This window comes from Cervus elaphus, chromosome 19 (assembly GCF_910594005.1).
Source record: "Cervus elaphus chromosome 19, mCerEla1.1, whole genome shotgun sequence".
Lineage (NCBI taxonomy): Eukaryota > Metazoa > Chordata > Mammalia > Artiodactyla > Cervidae > Cervus > Cervus elaphus.
Window position 1 is genome coordinate 41,691,212 of NC_057833.1, and position 23,287 is coordinate 41,714,498.

General features: G+C 41.7%; 1 protein-coding gene across 1 annotated transcript in view; it reads right to left on the reverse strand.

The window, feature by feature from the left end:
* Nucleotides 1-597: 597 nt before the first annotated feature.
* The window catches only part of P3H2 (prolyl 3-hydroxylase 2), a 177,389-nt gene continuing 154,699 nt past the window's right edge, over nucleotides 598-23,287 (reverse strand). The window contains exons 14-15 of the mRNA XM_043873909.1: nucleotides 18,631-18,771; nucleotides 598-1,692 (exon numbers count right to left, since the gene is read on the reverse strand). Of these exons, the coding sequence (XP_043729844.1) occupies nucleotides 1,600-1,692; nucleotides 18,631-18,771 (234 nt within the window). The 3' untranslated portion in view covers nucleotides 598-1,599. The remainder of the gene's footprint in view (nucleotides 1,693-18,630; nucleotides 18,772-23,287) is intronic.

Sequence of the window (23,287 nt, forward strand, 5' to 3'; positions counted from 1 at the left end):
TTTTGCTATTTTTAAAAAGTATTTATTTGGCTGTGCTGGGTCTTCATTACAGCACATGGGATCTTCGATTTTCACTGCAGCATGTTGCAGACTATCTTGCAGAGCTCTTAGTGCGGGATTTTAATTGCAACATGTGGGATCTAGCTCCCTGACCAGGGATGGAGCTTGGATCTACTGCACTGGGAGCAGTCTTAGCCACTGGACCACCAGATAAGTCCCTAGAAAATGTTTTTATCTGTTGGCTTTCTTAAGGGCTACAGACTCTACCACTGCCCATCAAAGAGGCAGGTGATCTCCCCTGGTTTAGTGGAGCAGACTCTCTCGGCCAGAATAACCCCATTCCCCACCCCCGTAAAACACTATCTTGGCAGTATCTTCCTTAGAACCAGCATCAAGGACCCCAGATATTCTCTGGATTAACACCTTTTTGCTAACCATCTCTGTTTCTTCAGTAGGAATGCTCATACCTTCCTTGCAGCCCCAAGCCCCTGCCAACAAAATGAACTGTGACCCAATATTATCCCTGGGTGGTCCCCAAAGCTCCTGTTTGGATTACCTGGAGATAAACCAAACATTTGGGAGAAGAAAAACAAATGCTAGATATTAAAACAAGCCTCCCTTTATTAAACAAATCAGATATAAACACTAAAATCCATGAGCTGGAGAGTGCCAAAGGTGGGGGAAGGGGGAGGGGGGCTCAAAATACACTCAGATGAAGAGTGGAATCAACCAGAAATCCATTTTTTCTCCCTGAAGAACAAAACATCCCTCTCTCGGGCAATGTAGCCATGGTGCCCACATTCAGGTAGGATTAAAGATTTTCTTCCAGAATTGCTGGGATGAAGAGCCATTCTACTTCAACCCTTGAACAACAGTTTTTAAAGACAGCAATCCTAGGGCAGTCCTTTCTGGACTAGTGCATAGTGGAGGGTGAATCAAAGCTTCCAGTGTAAGGGTGCTCTGTGCTAACAACACCAGAGTAAAAAACTCCACCCAGGCCTGGGGAGGCTGACCCCTCCATCTCATAGTCTTCATCAGAGCTGCTCCTTTGCAGAGCCTGGGGGGCCCTCAGGGCAGTGACTTGAAGCAGTTCTGACCTCGCCATAGACTCTTCAGAGTCACAGCCATCAGCTCTGGGAGAGACATTGGCTGAAAGGCACAGAGCCAGAAAAGCCTTCTGAGTCCAATCACACTCTAACTTTAGATCTGGGCATGCATGGGAGTTGTTTCGCCAGGAATGGACTTATTCTTTCTGCTTGAGTTTTAGGATCTGCAGCAAATGAAGTGTGTGTGTGTGTGTGTGTGTGTGTGTGTGTGTGTGTGCGTGTGTGTGTGTGTGTGCGTGTGTGTGTGTGTGTGTGCGCATGCGCACGGCAGGGAGGGGGGGAAGGGGTGACTGGGCTTTGAGAGACAATCTGCTGGGAAAACCAAGACAGACAGACAGACTGAGGCAAAGCAAGCATCCTTAGGCACAGAAGGGAGATTCGCTGACTCATATTAACATGTTAATTTATACCGTGGCTCTGTACAAAAATAAAAAAGTTCTCATAAGATTAACAATTTAAATAAATATTTGATAGAGTACTCTTCTTCTCATTTTTATAGCTCATCTTTGGGATTGATATTCAGTTCGTGCTTCCCTTGCTGTTCTTGATCCAGGATCGCGATCACTTCATCGGCCTGTATTCGCTCCTGTAAAAAAAGACAATATAAACATTGCTGTTACAAGTGATGCCAGCGCCAGATGCTCCCCCAACACTTCCAGGCATCATGTGTACATGGATGGACACTAAATCCAGCTAAAGATGTAGCCTCATTCCGTCCCTATCCAGGTGTCTTCTCTTGACTTCCCTGTGTACTCAGCAATTACCTTCCAAGACTCCTCCCTTGTCAAGAAATCTTATATATTCAACTACAACTCCTATTTCTAATTTCTGGTCCCACAGACATCTCCAACTCAGTTCTCCAGCTCAGCGGTCAAACTGAATTCTCCAGCTTCTCCTCCGCAGACCTACTCTGTCCTCTTCATAGAATTCCTCTCTCAGTAAAGACCACCATGACTTCCACATTCACCCCAAAAGCCTGATGATGGTTTCTTGGATCTGATATATCACGTAGTCCTCTCTATTCTGCCCCTTTCATTTCAGTGCATGTACTGTTGTCTTAGAGGAACCAGAGATCAAATTGCCAACATGCACTGGATAATCAAAAAAGCAAAAGAGTTCCAGAAAAACATCTATTTCTGCTTTATTGACTATGCCAAAGCCTTTGACTGTGTGGATCAAAATAAACTGTGGAAAATTCTGAAAGAGATGGGAATACCAGACCACCTGACATGCCTCTTCAGAAATCTGTATGCAGGTCAGGAAGCAACAGTTAGAACTGGACATGGAACTATAGGCTGGTCCCAAATAGGAAAAGGGGTATGTCAAGGCTGTATATTGTCACCCTGCTTCTTTAACTTATATGCAGAGTACATCATGAGAAACACTGGGCTGGAGGAAGCACAAACTGGAATCAAGATTGCCAGGAGAAATATCAGTAACCTCAGATATGTAGATGACACCACCCTTATGGCAGAAAGTGAAGAAGAACTAAAGAGCCTCTTAATGAAAGTGAAAGAAGATAGTGAAAAAGTTGGCTTAAAGCTCAACATTCAGAAAACAAAGATCATGGCATCCAGCCCCATCACTTTATGGTAAATAGATGGAGAAGCAGTGGAAACAGTGAGAGACTTATTTTTGGGAGCTCCAGAATCACTGCAGATGGTGACTGCAGCCATGAAATAAAAAAGCATTTACTCCTTGGAAGGAAAGTTATGACCAACCTAGACAGCATATTAAAAAGCAAAGACATTACTTTGCCAACAAAGGTCTGTCTAGTCAAGGCTATGGTTTTTCCAGTGGTCACGTTTGAATGTGAGAGTTGAACTATAAAGAAAGCTGAGCATCGAAGAATTGATGCTTTTGAACTGTGGTATTGGAGAAGACTCTTGAGAGTCCCTTGGACTGCAAGAAGATCCAACCAGTCCATCCTAAAGGAAATCAGTCTTGAATGTTCTGGAAGGACTGATGTTGAAGCTGAAACTCCAATACTTTGGCCACCTGATGCAAAGAGCTGACTCATTTGAAAAGATCCTGATGCTAGGAAAGATTGAGGGCAGGAGGAGAAGGGGAAGACAGAGGATGAGATGGTTGGATGGCATCACTGACTCGATGGACATGAGTTTGAGTGGCCTCCGGGAGTTGGTGATGGATAGGGAGGCCTGGCATGCTGCAGTCCATGGGGTTGCAGAGTCTGACACGACTGAGCGACTGAACTGAACTGAACTGTTGCCTTAGTGTAGGTCAGTGTTTCTCAAGCTTGGCCCTGCTGACATTTTAGAGCAGATAATACCTCATTGTTTGGGGGGTGTGGAGAGGTGTCTTGTGCATTGAGGGTGTTTAGCAGCATCTCTGGCTCTGCCTACTACAGGTAGCCAGTGGAACCAAGCCCAGAGTTGTGACAATCAAGAACAACTCTAAATGTTGCCAACTGCACGCTGGCAGGAAAAAAGCGCTCCTGCTTGAGGACCCTGTTGTCTCCTAACTGAATTGCTGTGATAGTTTTCAAATTGATCTATTTCATACCCCCTCCCACATGCTCCTGTTGGACTCTCTGCACTGGAATCATGACCACTTGCCTTTCCAGCTCACTACTCACAGCTCTTGCATGGGTTCCCATTGCTGGATGCTCTAGGTGCACATTTCTTGATGTGCTTTGTAAGGACTTGGACTTCTCTCTTCTTCAATTCACCTTGTCTTCTCCTTTTGCCTCCCCTTACACTCTACCTTCCTGACTTACCATGAGATCTCTGAATACAGCAGTCTGAGAAGGACTTCCTCCTCCTAGTCTAGGCTGAGTGTCCCTAGGATTTGAAGGCTGCTTCCATCACATCCTGTGTTTCTCTTACTGCTCCCCCACCATTGACCCAGTTGGCCTACTTCCAAATGACAACTCCAGTCCCCCACATCTTTTTCACCTTCTCCACTATGACTCTAGTCTATGACACTTTAGCTATGGCAGTCTTTCCTATCCTATAATTCCCAGGACCAGGGGAGGCAGTGGAAAGGGTAAGGGACATGGCTTCTTTCCCCTTGGGCAGGTCAAAAATTTTGTTCGGATTTTTTCTATGCTGTCTTAAAGAATACATTGGAAGAGAATTCATATTTCCTAAACAGCTCATCAGGGCTAACTGTTGCCTGTTCTGTGTTCTCTCTTCAGCCCATTCTCTACCTTGCATACAATGTTCTAGCCACCTTGGCCTTCTTTGCTTCTTGACCATTCTGTGCTTCTTATCTTTGGGCCTTTACAACCTCTTCTCCCCTGGAACACTCCTCCTAAGACCTTTATCATGGTTGGCTTCTTCCTTTCATTTGTCTGGGGAGCCCTCTCACACTGTGCTCAGTTCAGTTCAATTCAGTCACTCAGTCGTGTCCAACTCTTTGCAACCCCATGAATCGCAGCACGCCAGGTCTCCCTGTCCATCACCAACTCCTGGGGTTTACTCAAACTCATGTCCATCGAGTCAGTGATGTCATCCAGCCATCTCATCCTCTGTCATCGCCTTCTCCTCCTGCCCCCAATCCATCCCAGCATCAGGGTCTTTTCCAATGAGTCAACTCTTCGCATGAGGTGGCCAAAGTATTGGAGTTTCAGCTTCAGCATCAGTCCTTCCAATGAACACCTAGGACTGATCTCCTTTAGGATGGACTGGTTGGATCTCCTTGCAGTCCAAGGGACTCTCAAGAGTCCAACACCATAGTTCAAAAGCATCAATTCTTCAGTACTCAGCTTTCTTCACAGTCCAACTCTCACATCCATACATGACCACTGGAAATACCATAGCCTTGACTAGATGGACCTTTGTTGGCAAAGTAATGTCTCTGCTTTTTAAAATGCTGTCTAGTTGGTCATAACTTTCCTTCCAAAGAGTAAGCGTCTTTTAATTTCATGGCTGCAATCACCATCTGCAGTGATTTTGGAGCCCCCCAAAAATAAAGTCAGCCACTGTTTCCACTGTTTCCCCATCTATTTCCCATGAGGTGATGGGACCAGATGCCATGATCTTAGTTTTCTGAATGTTGAGCTTTAAGCCAACTTTTTCACTCTCCTCTTTCACTGTCATCAAGAGGCTTTTTAGTTCCTCTTCACTTTGCTACCCGCTCCTTTTTACTTTCAAATCAGTTGTCCTGTTTTCTTTCCCATACATCATTTCTCACTACCTAAAATCCTTCAACTGTTTATTCTTTATTTATTTGTTGTCTTTTTCCACTAGAAGTTAAGCTCCATGAAAACAGGGAATCTTATCATTTGGGGGGCACCGTTCTATTTCCTGTGCCCAGAAAAGCAACTAACATTTATCAGGATGGCTCAGTGGTAAAGAATTGGCCTACAATGCAGGAGACATAGGAGATACAGGTCCCATCCCTGGGTTGGGACGATCCCCTGGAAGAGGACACATCAACCCATTCCAGTATTTTGCCTGGAGAATCCCGTGGACACAAGAGCCTGGTGGGCTATAGTCCATAGGGTTGCAAAGAGTCAGACATGACTGAGTGACTGAACACAGCACAGCACAGTATAATAGTTAATTAATAAATACATGGGTAGATGTCTAACATGCCAAAAATGTCTCTCCCTTAAGAAATCATGCTCATCCTTTAAGGCTCCTATTAAATGCCATCTCCTCCATGAAACCTTTGCTGGTTCCCTCTTTCTGTCTCCTGAAAACAATGCATTTTTGGCTCTAATAATTCTTGCTGAACTTTGTCATGTGTTTTAATTACTCAGGTCCCTGTATTGTCTCTTCACTTTGACTTCAAGTTCCCTGAAAATAAAAGTTATGCCTAAAATAATTTGTATCTCCTATAGGTAGTCCCCAGCACAGTTCCCAGCATATTAAGTTATACAAAGAACTTGTATATTTTATGACTTGATAATAAAATCCCCTTTATTCAAGAGCTTATAATTGAGCATGATGTTGACATAAAAGCACCTACAAGGACCAGATATACTAAATAACAAAAAACTAAATTGTTGTCATAATGTCCAAATAAAATGTGTGAGTTGGTGTGTGCATGCTCAGTTGTGTCTGACTCTTTGCGACCCCATGGGACCCCATGGACTATAGGCTGCCAGGCTTCTCTGTCCATGGGATTTCCCAGGTAAGAATACCGGAGTGGGCTGCCATTTCCTCCTCCATCGGGTCTTCCCAACCCATGGATTGAACCTGCATCTCCTGTGTCTCCTGCATTGCAGGCAGATACTTTATTTTGGAGCCACTAGCAAAGCCCCTGCATGAGTACTACTTTATTAATACAGGGAACACACCTCACTGATTAGCAAATTGATATAGATACAAAATGCTCTGATCTGACTGCAGAAGAGACTGTTGCAATTTTGTCTCTCTTGAAAGAAAAGAAGTTGAAGAGAGAGATGGAACTGTCTAACAAGGAACCAAAGCTTCTAATGTTGGGCGTCCATAAGAATTTATGATGCTTAATACTCCTTGAGAATTCAATGCCTTTAAAGTAAACTCTAATGATCACATAAGTCTGCCAGCTCTGATAACGTCTTGAAAGGCAGGCTTTCTTTGCTCAGGGATTAAACCCTAAAGGAGGTGCCTAACTCCTGGTTCAAAATTGGGAAAGGAGGGGGGAGGAGCTAAGATGGCAGAGGAATAGGACAGAGAGACCACTTTCTCCCCAACAAATAATCGAAAGATCATTTGAACGCTGAGCAAACTCCACAAAACAACTTCTGATCACTAGCAGAGGACATCAGACACCCAGAAAAGCAGCCCATTGTCTTTGAAAGGAGGTAGGACAAAATATAAAAGACAAAAACAGAGACAATAGAGTTAGGGACGGAGATCCGTTCCGGGAAGGGAGTCTTAATAGAGGAAGTTTCCAAACACCAGGAAACCCTCTCACTGGCGGGTCTGGGGGAAGTTTTCGAATCTCGGAGGGCAACCTAACTGGGAGGAAAAATAAATAAAACCCACAGATTACATGCCTAAAAACAACTCCCAGCAGAAAAGTACCCCAGATGTTCGCATCCGCCACCAGCAAGTGGGGGTTGAACGGAGAGGAGCGGGCGGCAGTGCTTAGGGTAAGGACCTGGCCTGAATGCCCTGAGGGCAATGGGAGGGAGCTAATGTAAGATAGCAACTTAAACTGTGGGATAGCAAGAGAGAGAGAATTAACCTGGGAAAAGCCCTAAACTTGGGCACTACCCGCCCATTCCCAGAACAAAGCACTGAGCGAATACCAGAGAAGAGCTAGCCAGCGGACTGGCCCATCCCCCACCAGAGGCAGGAGTCAGGGAGGAGGGGAAAGGGGCAAACTTGGCCCCAGAGACAGCATCCCCTACCAAACTGCAAACAGGCTTCCAGCTTCTAACCAAAGACTTCCTGAGATTCTGGATAGTTGACATCTGCTGGGAGGGTCACAGCCAGAAATCAGCTCCCCAGAAGAGACACAAGGCGCAACAGACCAGCGCGCCCGGAAACTGAGGCTGGGACCGCAGAGGGGATAAGGCGCACTGCACCCGGGGAGAGTGCGCTGGTCAGGCTCCTGGCTGCCTGAGCTGCTTGGATGGAGAAGGCACAAAACACAGGCCCAACCGAGTCTGCGTCTTTGTGGAGTACCCGAAAACCTGAACCTGAGTGGCTTAGGCCTGGGAAGTGCATGCAACTCAGGGCCCGCTCCCTGGAGAGCAGCCTGGAGCCCGAGCAGTGTAGCACACGTGCCGTGAGCGGGGGCAAACCCAGTGTGGCCGGAACACTGCGAGTGCTCCCCACACACGCCAGTGAAGTTTGTCTGCAGGGCCCCTCCCTCCCCACAGCGCGACTGAACAAGCGAGCCTGAACAAGAGAGCACCTCCACCCGCGTGTGTCAGGGCGGAAATTAGACACTGTAGAAACCTGCAAACAGAAGCCAAATAAACAAAGGGAACCGCTTCAGAAGTGACCGGTGCAACAGATTACAATCCCTGTAGGTAACACCGACTACACTGGAAGGGGCCTATAGATATCGAGAAGTGTAAGCTGGAATGTGGAGCTATCTGAAACTGAACCGAAACCACACTGACCTCAACAGCTCCAGAGAAATTCCTAAATATATTTTTACTATTTTTTGAATTAAAAAATTTTTTTTCTCTTTCTTTTTTTTAAAAGTCCTCTATTACTCCTTAATTTTCATTTTTATAACCCACTAGAACCTGGCAAAAAAAAAAAAACAGACCCTATTTTTAAAGTGAACTTCATATATATTTCTTAAATTTTTTGTGTTTTTGTTTTTTTTAATATTGTATTTTTAAGAGTCTAACCTCTACTCTAGATTTTTAATCTTTGTTTTTCAGTATTTGATATCAATTTTGGACATTTAAGAATCCAACCTTCATTACCCATTTTTACTCAGGAGTGTGATTACTGGTTTGATCACTCTCCTTTTCTCTCTCCTTTTTAACTCTCCTTTTAAACTCTCCTTTTAACTCTCCTTTTTCTCCCCCAGATCACCTATATTTCCTCCCTTTTAACTCTCCTTTTTCTCCCCCAGATCACCTCTTTTTCCTCCCTCCCCCTTCTTTTCTCAATTCAATTCTGTGAATCTCTGTGGGTGTTCTGGGCTACGGAGAACATTTAGGGAACAGAGTACTGCCTAGATCCATCTCTCTTCTCTTGAATATCCCTTTTTCTCCTCCTGCTCATCTCTATCTCCTTCCTCCCTCTCCTCTTCTTCATATAACTCTGTGAAACTCTCTGGGTGTCCGTTACTGTGGAGAATCCTTTCACCATTAACCTAGAAGTTTTATTATCAGTGCTGTATGGATGGAGAAGTCTTGAGGCTACTGGAAGAATAAGACTGAAATCCAGAGGCAAGAGGCTTAAGCCCAAAACCTAGAACACCAGAGAACTCCTGACTACAGGGAACATCGATTAATAAGAGATCATCCAAAAGCCTCCATACCTACACAGAAACCAACCACCACCCAAGAGCCAGTAAGTTCCAGAGCAAGACATACCACACAGATTCTCCAGCAATGCAGGAACATAGCTCTGATTGTCAACATATAGGCTGCCCAAAATCACACAAAACCCATAGACCCATCTCAAAACTCACTACTGGACACTCCATTGCACTCCAGAGAGAAGAAATCCAGCTCCACCCACTAGAACACCAACACAAGCTTCCCTAACCAGCAACTCGACAAGCCAAACGTCCAGCCCCACCCACTGGGAGAAACCTCCACAATAAAAAAGAACCACAGATTACCAGAATACAGAAAGGCCACCCCAAACACAGCAATCTAAATAAGATGAAAAGGCAGAGAAATACCCAGAAGGTAAAGGAACATGAAAAATGCCCACCAAGCCAAACAAAAGAGGAGAAGATAGGGAATCTACCTGTAAAATAATTTAGAATAATGATAATAAAAATGATCCAAAATCCTGAAAACAAAATAGAGTTACAGATAAATAGCCTGGAGACAAGGATTGAGAAGATGCAAGAAATGTTTAACAAGTACCTAGAAGAAATAAAGAGTCAATTAAAAATGAATAATGCAATAAATGAGATCAAAAACACTCTGGAGGGAACCAACAGTAGAATAACAGAGGCAGAAGATAGGATAAGTGAGGTAGAAGATAAAATGGTGGAAATAAATAAAGCAGAGAGGAAAAAATAAAAAAGAATTAAAAGAAATGAGGACAACTTCAGGGACCTCTTGGACAATGTGAAATGCCCCAACATTCGAATCATAGGAGTCCCAGAAGAAGACAAAAAGAAAGGCCATGAGAAAATACTCGAGGAGATAATAGCTGAAAACTTCCCCAAAATGGGGAAGGAAATAGTGACACAAGTCCAAGAAACCCAGAGAGTCCCAAACAGGATAAACCCAAGGCGAAACACCCCAAGACATATATTAATCAAATTAACAAAGATCAAACACAAAGAAAAAATATTAAAAGCAGCAAGGGAGAAACAACAAATAGCACACAAGGGGATTCCCATAAGGATAACAACTGATCTTTCAATAGAAACTCTTCAGGCCAGAAGGGAATGGCAGGACATACTTAAAGTAATGAAAGAGAATAACCTACAACCCAGATTACTGTACCCAGCAAGGATCTCACTCAGATATGAAGGAGAATTCAAAAGCTTTACAGACAAGCAAAAGTTGAGAGAATTGAGCACCACCAAACCAGCTCTTCAACAAATGCTAAAGGATCTTCTCTAGATAGGAAACACAGAAAGGTTGTATGAACACGAACCCAAAACAACAAAGCAAATGGCAACGGGACCATTCTCATCAATAATTACCTTAAATGTAAATGGGTTGAATGCCACAACCAAAAGACAAAGACTGGCTGAATGGATACAAAAGCAAGACCCCTATATATGCTGTCTACAAGAGACCCACCTCAAAACAAGGGACACATACAGACTGAAAGTGAAGGGCTGGAAAAAATATTTCATGCAAACGGAGACCAAAAGAAAGCAGGAGTCGCAATACTCATATCAGATAAAATAGACTTTAAAATAAAGGCTGTGAAAAGAGACAAGGAAGGACACTACATAATGATCAAAGGATCAATTCAAGAAGAAGATATAACAATTATAAATATATATGCACCCAACATAGGAGCACCTCAATATGTAAGGCAAATGCTAACAAGAATGAAAGGGGAAATTAACAACAACACAATAATAGTGGGAGACTTTAATACCCCACTCACACCTATGGATAGATCAACTAAACAGAAAATTAACAAGGAAACACAAACTTTAAATGACACAATGGTCTAGCTAGACCTAATTGATATCTATAGGACATTTCACCCCAAAACAATCAATTTCACCTTTTTCTCAAGTGCACACAGAACCTTCTCCAGAATAGATCACATCCTGGGCCATAAATCTAGCCTTGGTAAATTAAAAAAAACTGAAATCATCCCAGTCATCTTTTCTGATCACAATGCAGTAAGATTAGATCTCAATTACAGGAAAAAAACTATTAAAAATTCAAACATATGGAGGCTAAATAACATGCTTTTGAATAACCAACAAATCATAGAAGAAATCAAAAAAGAAATCAAAATATGCATAGAAACAAATGAAAACGAAAAAACAACATCCCAAAACCTATGGGACACTAAAAGCAGTGCTAACAGGAAGGTTCATAGCAATACAGGCTTACATCAAGAAACAAGAAAAAAGTCAAATAAATAACCTAACTCTACACCTAAAGCAACTAGAGAAGGAAGAAATGAAGAACCCCAGGGTTAGTAGAAGGAAAGAAATCTTAAAAATTAGGGCAGAAATAAATGCAAAAGAAACAAAAGAGACCATAGCAAAAATCAACAAAGCTAAAAGCTGGTTTTTTGAAAAGGTAAATAAAATTGACAAACCGTTAGCCAGACTCATCAAGAAACAAAGGGAGAAGAACCAAATCAACAAAATTAGAAATGAAAATGGAGAGATCACAACAGACAACACTGAAATACAAAGGATCATATGAGACTACTACCAGCAGCTATATGCTAATAAGAAGAAATGGACAAATTCTTAGAAAAGTATAACTTTCCAAAACTGAACTAGGAAGAAATAGAAGATCTTAACAGACCCATCACAAGCATGGAAATCGAAACTGTAATCAGAAATCGTCCAGCAAACAAAAGCCCAGGACCAGATGGCTTCACAGCTGAATTCCACCAAAAATTTAGAGAAGAGCTAACACCTATCTTACTCAAACTCTTCCAGAAAATTGCAGAAGAAGGCAAACTTCCAAACTCATTCTATGAGGCCACCATCACCCTAATACCAAAACCAGACAAAGATGCCACAAAAAAAGAAAACTACAGGCCAACATCACTGATGAACATAGATGCAAAAATCCTTAACAAAATTCTAGCAAACAGAATCCAACAACACATTAAAAAGATCATACATCATGACCAAGTGCGCTTTATCCCAGGAATGCAAGGATTCTTTAATATCCGCAAATCAATCAGTGTAATACACCACATTAACAAATTGAAAGATAAAAACCATATGATTATCTCAATAGATGCAGAAAAAGCCTTTGACAAAATCCAACATCCATTTATGATAAAAACACTCCAGAAAACAGGAATAGAAGGAACATACCTCATCATAATAAAAGCTATATATGACAAACCCACAGCAAACATTATCCTTAATGGTGAAAAATTGAAAGCATTTCCCTTAAAGTCAGGAACAAGACAAGGGTGCCCAGTCTCACCACTTCTGTTCAACATAGTTTTGGAAGTGTTGGCCACAGCAATCAGAGCAGAAAAAGAAATAAAAGGAATCCAGATAGGAAAAGAAGAAGTAAAACTCTCACTGTTTGCAGACAACATAATCCTCTACATAGAAAACCCTAAAGGCTCTGCCAGAAAATTACTAGAGCTAATCAATGAATACAGTAATGTTGCAGGATATAAAATAAACACACAGAAATCCCTTGCATTCCTATACACTAACAATGAGAAAACAGAAAGAAAAATTAAGGAAACAATACCATTCACCATTGCAACAAAAAGAATAAAATACTTAGGAGTATATCTACCTAAAGAAACGAAAGACCTATATATAGAAAACTATAAAACACTGAGGAAAGAAATCAAAGAGGACACAAATAGATGGAGAAATATACCGTGTTCATGGATTGGAAGAATCAATATTGTGAAAATGACTATACTACCCAAAGCAATCTATAGATTCAATGCAATCCCTCTCAAGCTACCAATGGTATTTTTCACAGAACTAGAACAAATAATTTCACAATTTGTATGGAAATACAAAAAACCTCGAATAGCCAAAGCAATCTTGAGAAAGAAGAATGGAACTGGAGGAATCAACCTGCCTGACTTCAGACTATACTACAAAGCCACAGTCATCAAGACAGTATGGTACTGGCACAAAGACAGAAATATAGATCAATGGAACAGAATAGAAAGTCCAGAGATAAATCCACGTACCTATGGACATCTTATCTTCAACAAAGGAGGCAAGGATATACAATGGAAAAAAGACAACCTCTTTAACAAGTGGTGCTGGGAAAGCTAGTCAACCACTTGTAAAAGAATGAAACTAGAACACTTTCTAACACCATACACAAAAATGAACTCAAAATGTATTAAAGATCTAAATATAAGACCAGAAACTATAAAACTCCTAGAGGAGAATATAGGCAAAACACTATCCGACATAAATCACAGCAGGATCCTCTATGACCCACCTCCCAGAATATTGGAAATAAAAGCAAAAATAAACAAATGGGACCTAATTAAACTTAAAAGCTTTTGCACAACAAAGGAAACTATAAGCAAGGTGAAAAGCCAGCCTTCAGAATGGGAGAAAATAATAGCAAACGAAGCAACAGACAAAGGATTAATCTCAAAAATATACAAGCAACTCCTGAAGCTCAATTCCAGAAACATAAATGACCCAATCAAAAAATGGGCCAAAGAACTAAACAGACATTTCTCCAAAGAAGACATACAGATGGCTAACACATGAAAAGATGCTCAACATCACTCATTATCGGAGAAATGCAAATCAAAACCACAATGAGGTACCATTACGCGCCAGTCAGGATGGCTGCTATCCAAAAGTCTACAAGCAATAAATGCTGCATAGGGTGTGCAGAAAAGGGAACCCTCTTACACTGTTGGTGGGAATACAAACTAGTACAGCTGCTATGGAGAACCGTGTGGAGATTTCTTAAAAAACTGGAAATAGGACTGTCATATGACCCAGCAATCCCACTCCTGGGCATACACACCGAGGAAACCAGATCTGAAAGAGACACATGCACCCCAATGTTCATCACAGCACTGTTTATAATTGCTAGGACATGGAAGCAACCTAGATGCCCATCAGCAGACGAATGGATAAGGAAGCTGTGGTACATATACACCATGGAATATTACTCAGCCATTAACAAGAATACATTTGAATCAGTTCTAATGAGATGGATGAAACTGGAGCCCATTATACAGAGTGAAGTAAGCCAGAAAGATAAACACCAATACAGTATACTAACGCATATATATGGAATTTAAAAACATGGTAATGATAACCCTATATGCAAAACAGAAAAAGAGACACGGGTGTACAAAACAGACTTTTGGATTCTGTGGGAGAAGGCGAGGGTGGGATGTTCTGAGAGAATAGCATTGAAACAAGTATACTATCAACGGTGAAACAGATCACCTGCCCAGGTTGGATGCATGAGACAAGTGCTCAGGGCTGGTGCACGGGGAAGACCCAGAGGGATGGGATGGAGAGGGAGGTGGGAGGGGGGATCGGGATGGGGAACACATGTAAATCCATGGCTGATTCATTTCAATGTATGGCAAAAACCACTATAATATTGTAAAGCAATTAGCCTCCAACTAATAAAAAATAAATGAAAAAAAATTGGGAAAGGAGTACATCATGGCTGTATGTTGTCTTCCTGCTTATTTAACTTATATGCAGAACACATCATGCAAAATGCCAGGCTGGATGAAGCACAAGCTGGAATCAAGGTTTGGGGGAGAAATATCAATAACTTCAGATATGCAGGTGACACCACCCTTATAGCAGAAAGCAAAGAGGAATTAAAGAGCCTCTTGATGATGGTGAAAGAAGTGAGTGAAAAAGCTGGTTTAAAACCCAACATTCAAATAAACGAAGAAGATGGCATCCGATCCCATCACTTCATGGCAAATAGATGGGGAAACAATAGAAACAGTGACAGACTTTGTTTTCTTGGGCTCCAAAAGCACTGCAGATTGTGACTGCAGCCATGAAATTAAAAGGAGCTTGCTCCTTGGGAGAAAAGCAATGGCAAACCTAAACAGTATATTAAAAAGCAGAGACATTATTTTGCTGACAAAGGTCCATGTAGTCAAAGTTATGGTTTTTCCAGTAGTCATGTAAGGCTGTGAGCCAGACAATAAAAAAGGTTGAGCACCAGAGAATTGATGCCTTCGAATTGTGGTATTGGAGAAGTCTCTTGAGAGCCCCTTGGACTTCAAGGAGATCAAACCAATCAATCCTAAAGGAAATAACCCCTGAATATTCATTGGAAGGACTGATGCTGAAGCCGAAGCTCCAGTACTTTGACCACCTGATGTGAAGAGACAACTCATTGGAAAAGACCCTGATGCTGGGAAAGATTGAAGGCAGAAAGAGAAGGGGATGACAGAGGATGAGATGGTTGTATGGCAACACCGACTAGATGGACATGAGTTTGAGCAAACTCCGGGAGATGGTGATGGACAGGGAAGTCTGGCATGCTGCAGTCCATGAGGTCGCAAAGAACCAGACACGACTGAGCGACTGAACAACTCAGGGACTCTCAAACTGTTACACATTGAAATCATCTGGGGAACTTTTAAAACTTCCGACACCTAAATTAATCAATCTAGAATTTTTAAATGTGGGAGCTAAAATGTCAATAGTTTGTAAAGACCCCCAGTTGACTACATTGTGGAGCAAAGTCTCAGAATCATGTCATAGGCAAGATTTTCCTGGTAGCTGCCATAGAAGCTCTGGTCGTTTTCTTCTGTGACCACTAGATGTCTCCACTAGCCTGGAGACTGGAGGATTTTCCCTAGTACTTTCAGGTTAGGAAGGAAAAAAGAGAATTTTGTGTTATTTGTGTGTGTGTGTGTGAGAGAGAGAGAGAGCTTATTTTGATAGAAACAAATATCTTGAAGGAGACGCTGAGATACTGAGTAATAAAGCAGATAAATGTTTGTTGAAAACTAAAGATTAAAAAACAACAGACAATTATCCAACAATGTTATCTCCACTGTGTACTCATGTACCTAGATTCTTTAGTCAAGAAGGGGTGATGTGGGGAACGCTGGCACTTTGGCTGTGGAGAGGCGAGAGGAGGGAGGAATTAATTACATGTAAAGGAGACTACTCAGTCCCTTGCGATGTTTTCAGATCTCTCCCTGCCCTGGTCCCTCTGCAGGATTGTTCTTTCTTCCGTGCCCAGCTGTCATCCTCTGCTCTTTTAGGGTTGCCCTATATTAGCAGTCCTGGAGAAGGAAAGGAAAATGGCACTCCTTGCCTGGAAAATCCCATGGACAGAGGCCTGGTGGGCTGCAGTCCATGGGGTCGCAAAGAGTTGGACATGACTGAGCGACTAACGCTTTCTATGTAAGTAAGTCTTCTTTGATATCTCCCTACAAACGCAGATGGCTGTCTTCTCCCTATCGTTTTCCTGTTGGCCTCTCCAAGCTCCTTGTGGTCAAAGCTCCGCTTTGTTCAATCATGTACCCCTGGGGCCCACTGAGTGGTTTCCCAAGCACACAGTAGATCTTTTATAAACATTTGTGAAACATATGAAATAATGTTTAGGAATGAGGCCTAAAAACTGAGTTATGTTTGGATGGCAAAAACAGTATATAAGAAAGAGAAATTCATTTTAAACTGTTTCTGATGCAATTGGATCCAATTTAGGGATCTAAAGAGGAAAACTGGTTCACATGCCAGTTTAAAGACTAGAATTTCATAGCTTCATTAAGACTCAAGGCTGGAGGAGACTTTGAAGTCATTCGGTTTAGCCCCTACCATGACGATTTAGGTTCAGGCTCAGCTTTCTACGCCAAGAAGTTGCTGAGGCTGTGATTGGAGTCATCCAATGACAAGTAACCCTGTGCTTCCAAAGAAGAGAATTCCACCAAATGGTGGAGTCGATTTGAAAGTTATTCCTTATGTTGAGCCTAGACATGCTCCCAGGGGCTGTATCTGTAGGATTTAATTCATTCCTCTATAGCTTCATGTGCTGTGCATGCTGTCATTTTAGTCATGTCCAACTCTTTGCGACCTTATGGACTGTAGCCCACCTGGCTCCTCTGTCCATGGGATTTTCCAGGCAAGAATACTGGAGTGGGTTGTTATCCCCCTCCACCAGGGGATCCTCCCAACCCAGGGATCAAACCCAGGTCTCTTATGTCTCCTGCACTGGCAGGTGGGTTCTTTACCACTAGCGTCACCTGGGAAGACTTATAAACACGATAACCTCTGCTCAGAACATCCAGCAGGGTGAGATCACAGTCTCTTATCCAGACTGTGTCCTCAGTCACTTATAAGAGAATAACAATATTTTAATATTTAACTTAATAGTAGTAAATAATAAATTTTCATGTCCCCTCACTGATTTCTATGTGTTTCATCAATGATTTGGTGAACTTTTTAAGGGTTTGTTGAGAAAACAAATCAGTCTTCCGGATGACCAGTGGAAAATGATTGCTCTCTCCTGATGCTACAATTTGTTAATAAACTCTGGACTAATTAGGAGAGTGCTAAATATCACTGAGGTTTCTATTTCTGCAAACATTCATCTATAAAAACCCATCTGATCAAGAACTGCATTCTTAGCCCCTTTTCCTAAAACTTACAGTGCAAGCATCAGATGTGTAATTGCTAAGTCATGGATCTGATTAAGAAAATGTGTTTCTTGAAAAGGTGCTCAACATCACTCATTATTAGAGAAATGCAAATCAAAACCACAATGAGGTACCATTACACACCAGTCAGGATGGCTGCTATCCAAAAGTCTACAAGCAATAAATGCTGGAGAGGCTGTGGAGAAAAGGGAACCCTCTTACACTGTTGGTGGGAATGCAAACTAGTACAGCCACTATGGAAAACAGTGTGGAGATTCCTTAAAAAACTGGAAATAGAACTGCCATATGACCCAGCAATACCACTTCTGGGCATACACACTGAGGAAACCAGATCTGAAAGAGACACGTGCACCCCAATGTTCATCGCAGCACTGTTTATAATAGCCAGGACATGGAAGCAACCTAGATGCCCATCAGCAGATGAATGGATAAGGAAGCTGTGGTACATATACACCATGGAATTTTACTCAGCCGTCAAAAAGAATTCATTTGAACCAGTCCTAATGAGATGGATGAAACTGGAGCCCCTTATACAGAGTGAAGTAAGCCAGAAAGATAAAGAACATTACAGCATACTAACACATATATATGGAATTTAGAAAGATGGTAACGATAACCCTATATGCAAAACAGAAAAAGAGACACAGAAATACAGAACAGACTTTTGAACTCTGTGGGAGAAGGTGAGGGTGGGATGTTTCAAAAGAACAGCATGTATACTATCTATGGTGAAACAGATCACCAGCCCAGGTGGGATGCATGAGACAAGTGCTCCGGCCTGGTGCACTGGGAAGACCCAGAGGAATCGGGTGGAGAGGGAGATGGGAGGGGGGATCGGGATGGGGAATAAGTGTAAATCTATGGCTGATTCATATCAATGTATGACAAAACCCACTGAAATGTTGTGAAGCAATTAGCCTCCAACTAATAAAAAAATTAAAAAAAAAAAGAAAATGTGTTCTTGCTTAGAAAACAGAGCCAGTATTGGAAAGCAGACAGAAAGGATTCTGTAAAAGTTTTTTCCGCCATGATCTCTAAGATTCCTGAAGGGTTATGAATCAACTCATAAGAATTTTCAGGTCAGTTAGTTCATGAAGCAGTTCTATAGGGTGTCTCATTGACTTTCTGAGGGTGAGGGGTCAGAAACTCACCAATTCTCTATAAAGTGGGTCCAAGGTAAACCACAGAGCCACAGCACACCTCTGGCCCTTGGTGACTGCCTTCACCCCATGTGGGTTCTCTCCTCCAGACGAGAAGCTGATCATGCGCCCACACTTTGGTTTTATAGAGGCCTGAGAAAAAAAGTGAAAATATGACTCTTAGTTTCTATACTGTGAACATTTCTACAATCCCCCTTCTCTATCCTTCTGCTGAATTACTTGAGTCAAGTTTTGAATCAAAGATCAATGGAATCCTGGGGCTGAAGAAGACATAGATCATTTCCAATTTCCTCATCTATGAGACAAAGATAAGGTCAAAATAATACCTAATTCAGGAAATAAAGTTATCAGGTAAAATGTCATCACAGTCCATGGCACATGGTAACTGCTCAATACATGCTGTGTTGGTGGCTGGCAAACCCCTTGACAGCAAAGGCTCTCTCCTTTAATTCATTTCTCTAATTTTAGTACCAGCACAGCCTAAGTAAATATACATTTAATATTTGTAGAGTGACAAAAACAAATCGAGGGGAAATCTGGAGTGCTGGTAATTATAATTGATACAGGTAGTGGTGTGTATGCTTAGTTGTGTTCGACTCTTTGCGACCCCATGGACTGTAGCCCACCAGGCTCCTCTCTCCATAGAATTTTCCAGGTAAGAATATTGGAACGGGTTGCCAGTCTTCCTCCAGGGAATCTTCTGGACCCAGGGATCGAACCTGCATCTCCTGCATTGGCAAACAGATTCTTTACCACTGTGCCAGCTGGGAAGCCCAGGTAGTGATGCACACTTTCTAATTCCTTAATAGTGTTATTTATGTTTGTGGACTTTTCAAAATACAAAAGTTTTAAAAATTCAAGTCTAATCTTAGTGGCTATTTTAATTCCTGTTACAATATTCCTGCCCTGTCGTCCTCAGCCAATATTTCTATACCCCTAGTGATGAGAACACATCACTCCTTTAGGTGACCCATTCCATAGCCTCCAGGGCTCTGAAATGATTGGCACAGTCCTTCCAAGCTTGTGCATGGCTCAGGTGGAGTTGCTTAGGGAGAACAAGGTATAAGGGAAAGAAGTACTGCTTAGATCAAGCAAGCAGGCTCCCTTAACTAAATAAGCTGAAGCAATGGGATTTTAGGGGTCTTGCTTCCATGTTTAAAGTATCTGATCTAAGCAGAGTTCATTTTTCTTTCTTGAGAAACATAGAAACCAGACTTATTCCATAGTTCAGCTTAGAAATAAAAGCAGGAAAGTGGTACCAGTTATTGGACTATTTGATAAGACGGACCGGTTCTAATTAGCTATTTTCTGAATTGACTTGAGTTGATAGATGCCCATTAGAAGAACCTTTGGTTCCCTTCACCATAAAATTCAATGGCTAAGTTTTCTCACAGGCAGCTTCAGGAATAATAGTTGGAAAATTTCCTGAAGTTCTTGAATGCTAACTAACTTAGACTGTGCGCCAACAAGTGGAAGGTCAAAAGTAAGTGGAGAAGTGAAAAACCCTGAGACCCAGGTGTGTGTGTGTGTGTGTGTGTGTGTGTGTGAAAGGGAAGAGCAGAAAAAAATAGTCACTTTTCTGGTTACTCCTCTTGTCTTTGCTGGAGAGAGTCGCTTTTCTTAAGCAGCTTTATCAAAGTCAAAGTAACTTTCTGATGTAAATTTAGAGAGCTTCCTAGTTACTGGTGCCTTTAGTATTAATCTGATTTTGTGTTTCTGGAGGAGGAATAGCAAAATCACTGATAATTGAAGCAAATGAGACAGGGCAGGAAAGCCTTCCTATATACATGACTATAGGATCTACTTTTAAGTTTTCTGAGCTGCTCATTCCCTGGTGCTTGTCAGGACTCACTTATCCACATGTGGTTGCTATTGCTTCTATGTGATTATGGAGTCTTGGCATCAGCATCTTACAATACTAAAGAGAGGGCATGGGGACAACTTAATGCTTTGTCTCTGATGGAAGAATTGAGAGTATGTTTACACATAAAGGTCTCTGGGAAAGCTTAGAAGAAGAAGCTATCAATTGCTTGAAGCTATTGGTATGGGTTATAGGCGCGTGGGGTCACAAAGGACTAACCCTCATCAAATGGAGAGCATCACCTCTCATAATTCAGGTATGTGAAGAAATAAACAAGTTCCACTGATGATGTTGCTTCTATGAGAAAATGTGTTCTGAAGTTTAGCTAAATGATTGTAAACACACTTTTGGAACACAGCCCCACTGAGTTTAGTTTTTCGTGAAGCGAATGGAACTCATTAGATTTTATCTTTTTCAAACTTGCACAGAGAAACTAAAATTCCTAAATAACTGTGTTTCACAAATATACTGCTGTTGAAAATAATCCACGTTTCTTCCAAGTATGACAAAAGAAAGTTCCTTTTGCTTTATATCTAACTGATGATTAAAGTCAGAGAAGGCTCTGTGCCGTACTTGTCTTGAATAAATGTAAATCTTAAGCCACCATTCAGTAATTATACAACTTCCAGATTTTTCTTTAATTTTTTTTTTTTTTTGGCTGTACCACACAGCTTGTAGGGTCTTAGTTACTTGTACGTGCATGCTGCTAAGTCACTTCAGTTGGGTCTGACTATTTGCAACCTTATGGACTGTAGCCTGCCAGGCTCCTCAGTTCATGTGATTCTCCAGGCATCAATACTGGAGTAGGTTGTCATGCCCTCCTCCAAGGGATTTTCCCTACCCAGGGGTCAAACCCATGTCTCTTACATCTCCTGAATTGGCAGGCAGGTTATTTACCACTCAGTTCAGTTCACTTGCTCAGTCGTGTTCAATTCTTTGTGACCCCATGGACAGCAGCACGCCAGGCTTCCCTGTTCATCACCAACTCTTGAAGCTTGCTCAAACTCATGTCCATCGAGTCATTGATATTATCCAACCATCTCGTCTGTCGTCCCCTTCTCCTCCTGCCTTCAATCTTTCCCAGCATCAGGGGCTTTTCCAATGAGTTGGCTCTTCACATCAGGTGGCCAAAGTATTGGAGCTTAGGCTTCAGCATCAGTCTGTCCAGTGAATATTCAGGACTGATTTTCTTTAGGAATAACTGGCTTGATCTCCTTGCTGTCTAAGGAACTCTCAAGAGTCTTCTCCAACACTGCAGTTTGAAGGCATCACTTCTTCAGTGCTCAGCTTTCTTTATGGTCCAACTCTCACATCCATACATAACTACTGGAAAAATCATAGCTTTTACTAGATGGACCTTTGTTGGCAGAGTAATGTCTCTGCTTTTTAACATGCTATTTAGGTTGGTCATAGCTTTTCTTTCAAGGAGCAAGTGTCTTTTAATTTCATGGCTGCAGTCACCATCTACAGTGATTCTAAAGCCCAAAAAAATAAAAGTCTGTCACATTTCCATTGTTTTCCCATCTTTTTGTCATGAAGTGATGGGACCAGATGCCATGATCTTTGTTTTTTGAATGTTGTGCTTTAAGCCAGCCTTTTCACTCTCCTCTTTCACTTTCATCAAGAGGCTTTTTAGTTCTGCTTCACTATCTGCCATAAGGGTGGTGTCATCTGCATGTCTGAGGTTATTGATATTTCTCCCAGCAATCTTGATTCCAGCTCGTGCTTCATCCAGCCAGGCATTTCTCCTGATGTACTCTGCATATAAGTTAAATAAGCAGGCTGACAAAATACAGCCTTGACATACTTCTTTCCCAATTCGGAACCAGTCCATTGTTCCACGTCTGGTTCTAACTATTGTTTCCTGACCTGCATACAGATTTCTCAAGAGGCAGGTCAGGTGGTCTGATATTCCCATCTCTTTCAGAATTTTCCACAGTTCGTCATGATTCACACAGTCAAAGGTTTTGGAGTAGTCAATAAAGCAGAAGTAGATGTTTTTCTGGAACTCTCTTGGTTTTCCTATGATCCAACGGATGTTAGCAATTTGATCTCTGGTTCCTCTGCCTTTCCTAAATACAGCTTGAACATTTGGAAGTTCTCGGTTCATGTACTGTTGACCCTAGCTTCACCATTTCTCAGGGAGCTTTACCACTTCCCAATGGCTTTCTCACTAGCTCCCTGGGAAGATCCTTAGTTCCCGGACCAGGGATCAAATCCCAGTGCCAGACATAGAGTCCTAATCACTGAAGCGCCAAGGAAATTGCAGATTTTTTGAAAGTAAAGAATTTAGAACAATTTTCTTCCTTGTGTAGCCAAATGTTGGGGTATTTCCCTGCTTCAGAAGGAAATCAATTTTTCCCTCCAGAATCAAAGAGGTGAGAGATAAAAAGTAAAACTACCCATTTCTCCTTGTTATTGGCACTGGTTACCTCAGAATTTTACTTAGCTACAAAATGTCCCCTAAACTCAAGCATATGCATTCATCTAAAGTAGAACTTATTTCGGCAAATATGTCTTCTCAACTTGGAACTTTTTCATTAAAATATTGTTTAAATTAGTACCCTTATGTACATTTTATGTACACCTTTATTTTAAAAATATAAATATCTAAAAGGGGAGTAGTGTTTGATTTCACATCTTTAAACATCAAAATTACAGTGAACTTGCATTCAGAAATTGGTGAATTCACATATGTTAGTGATTCATTAAAGTAACGATTCATACATAGTATTCCCGGCTGGTTTACTTTCAAACATTGGACATTTCCAAATATGGCCACTAGAT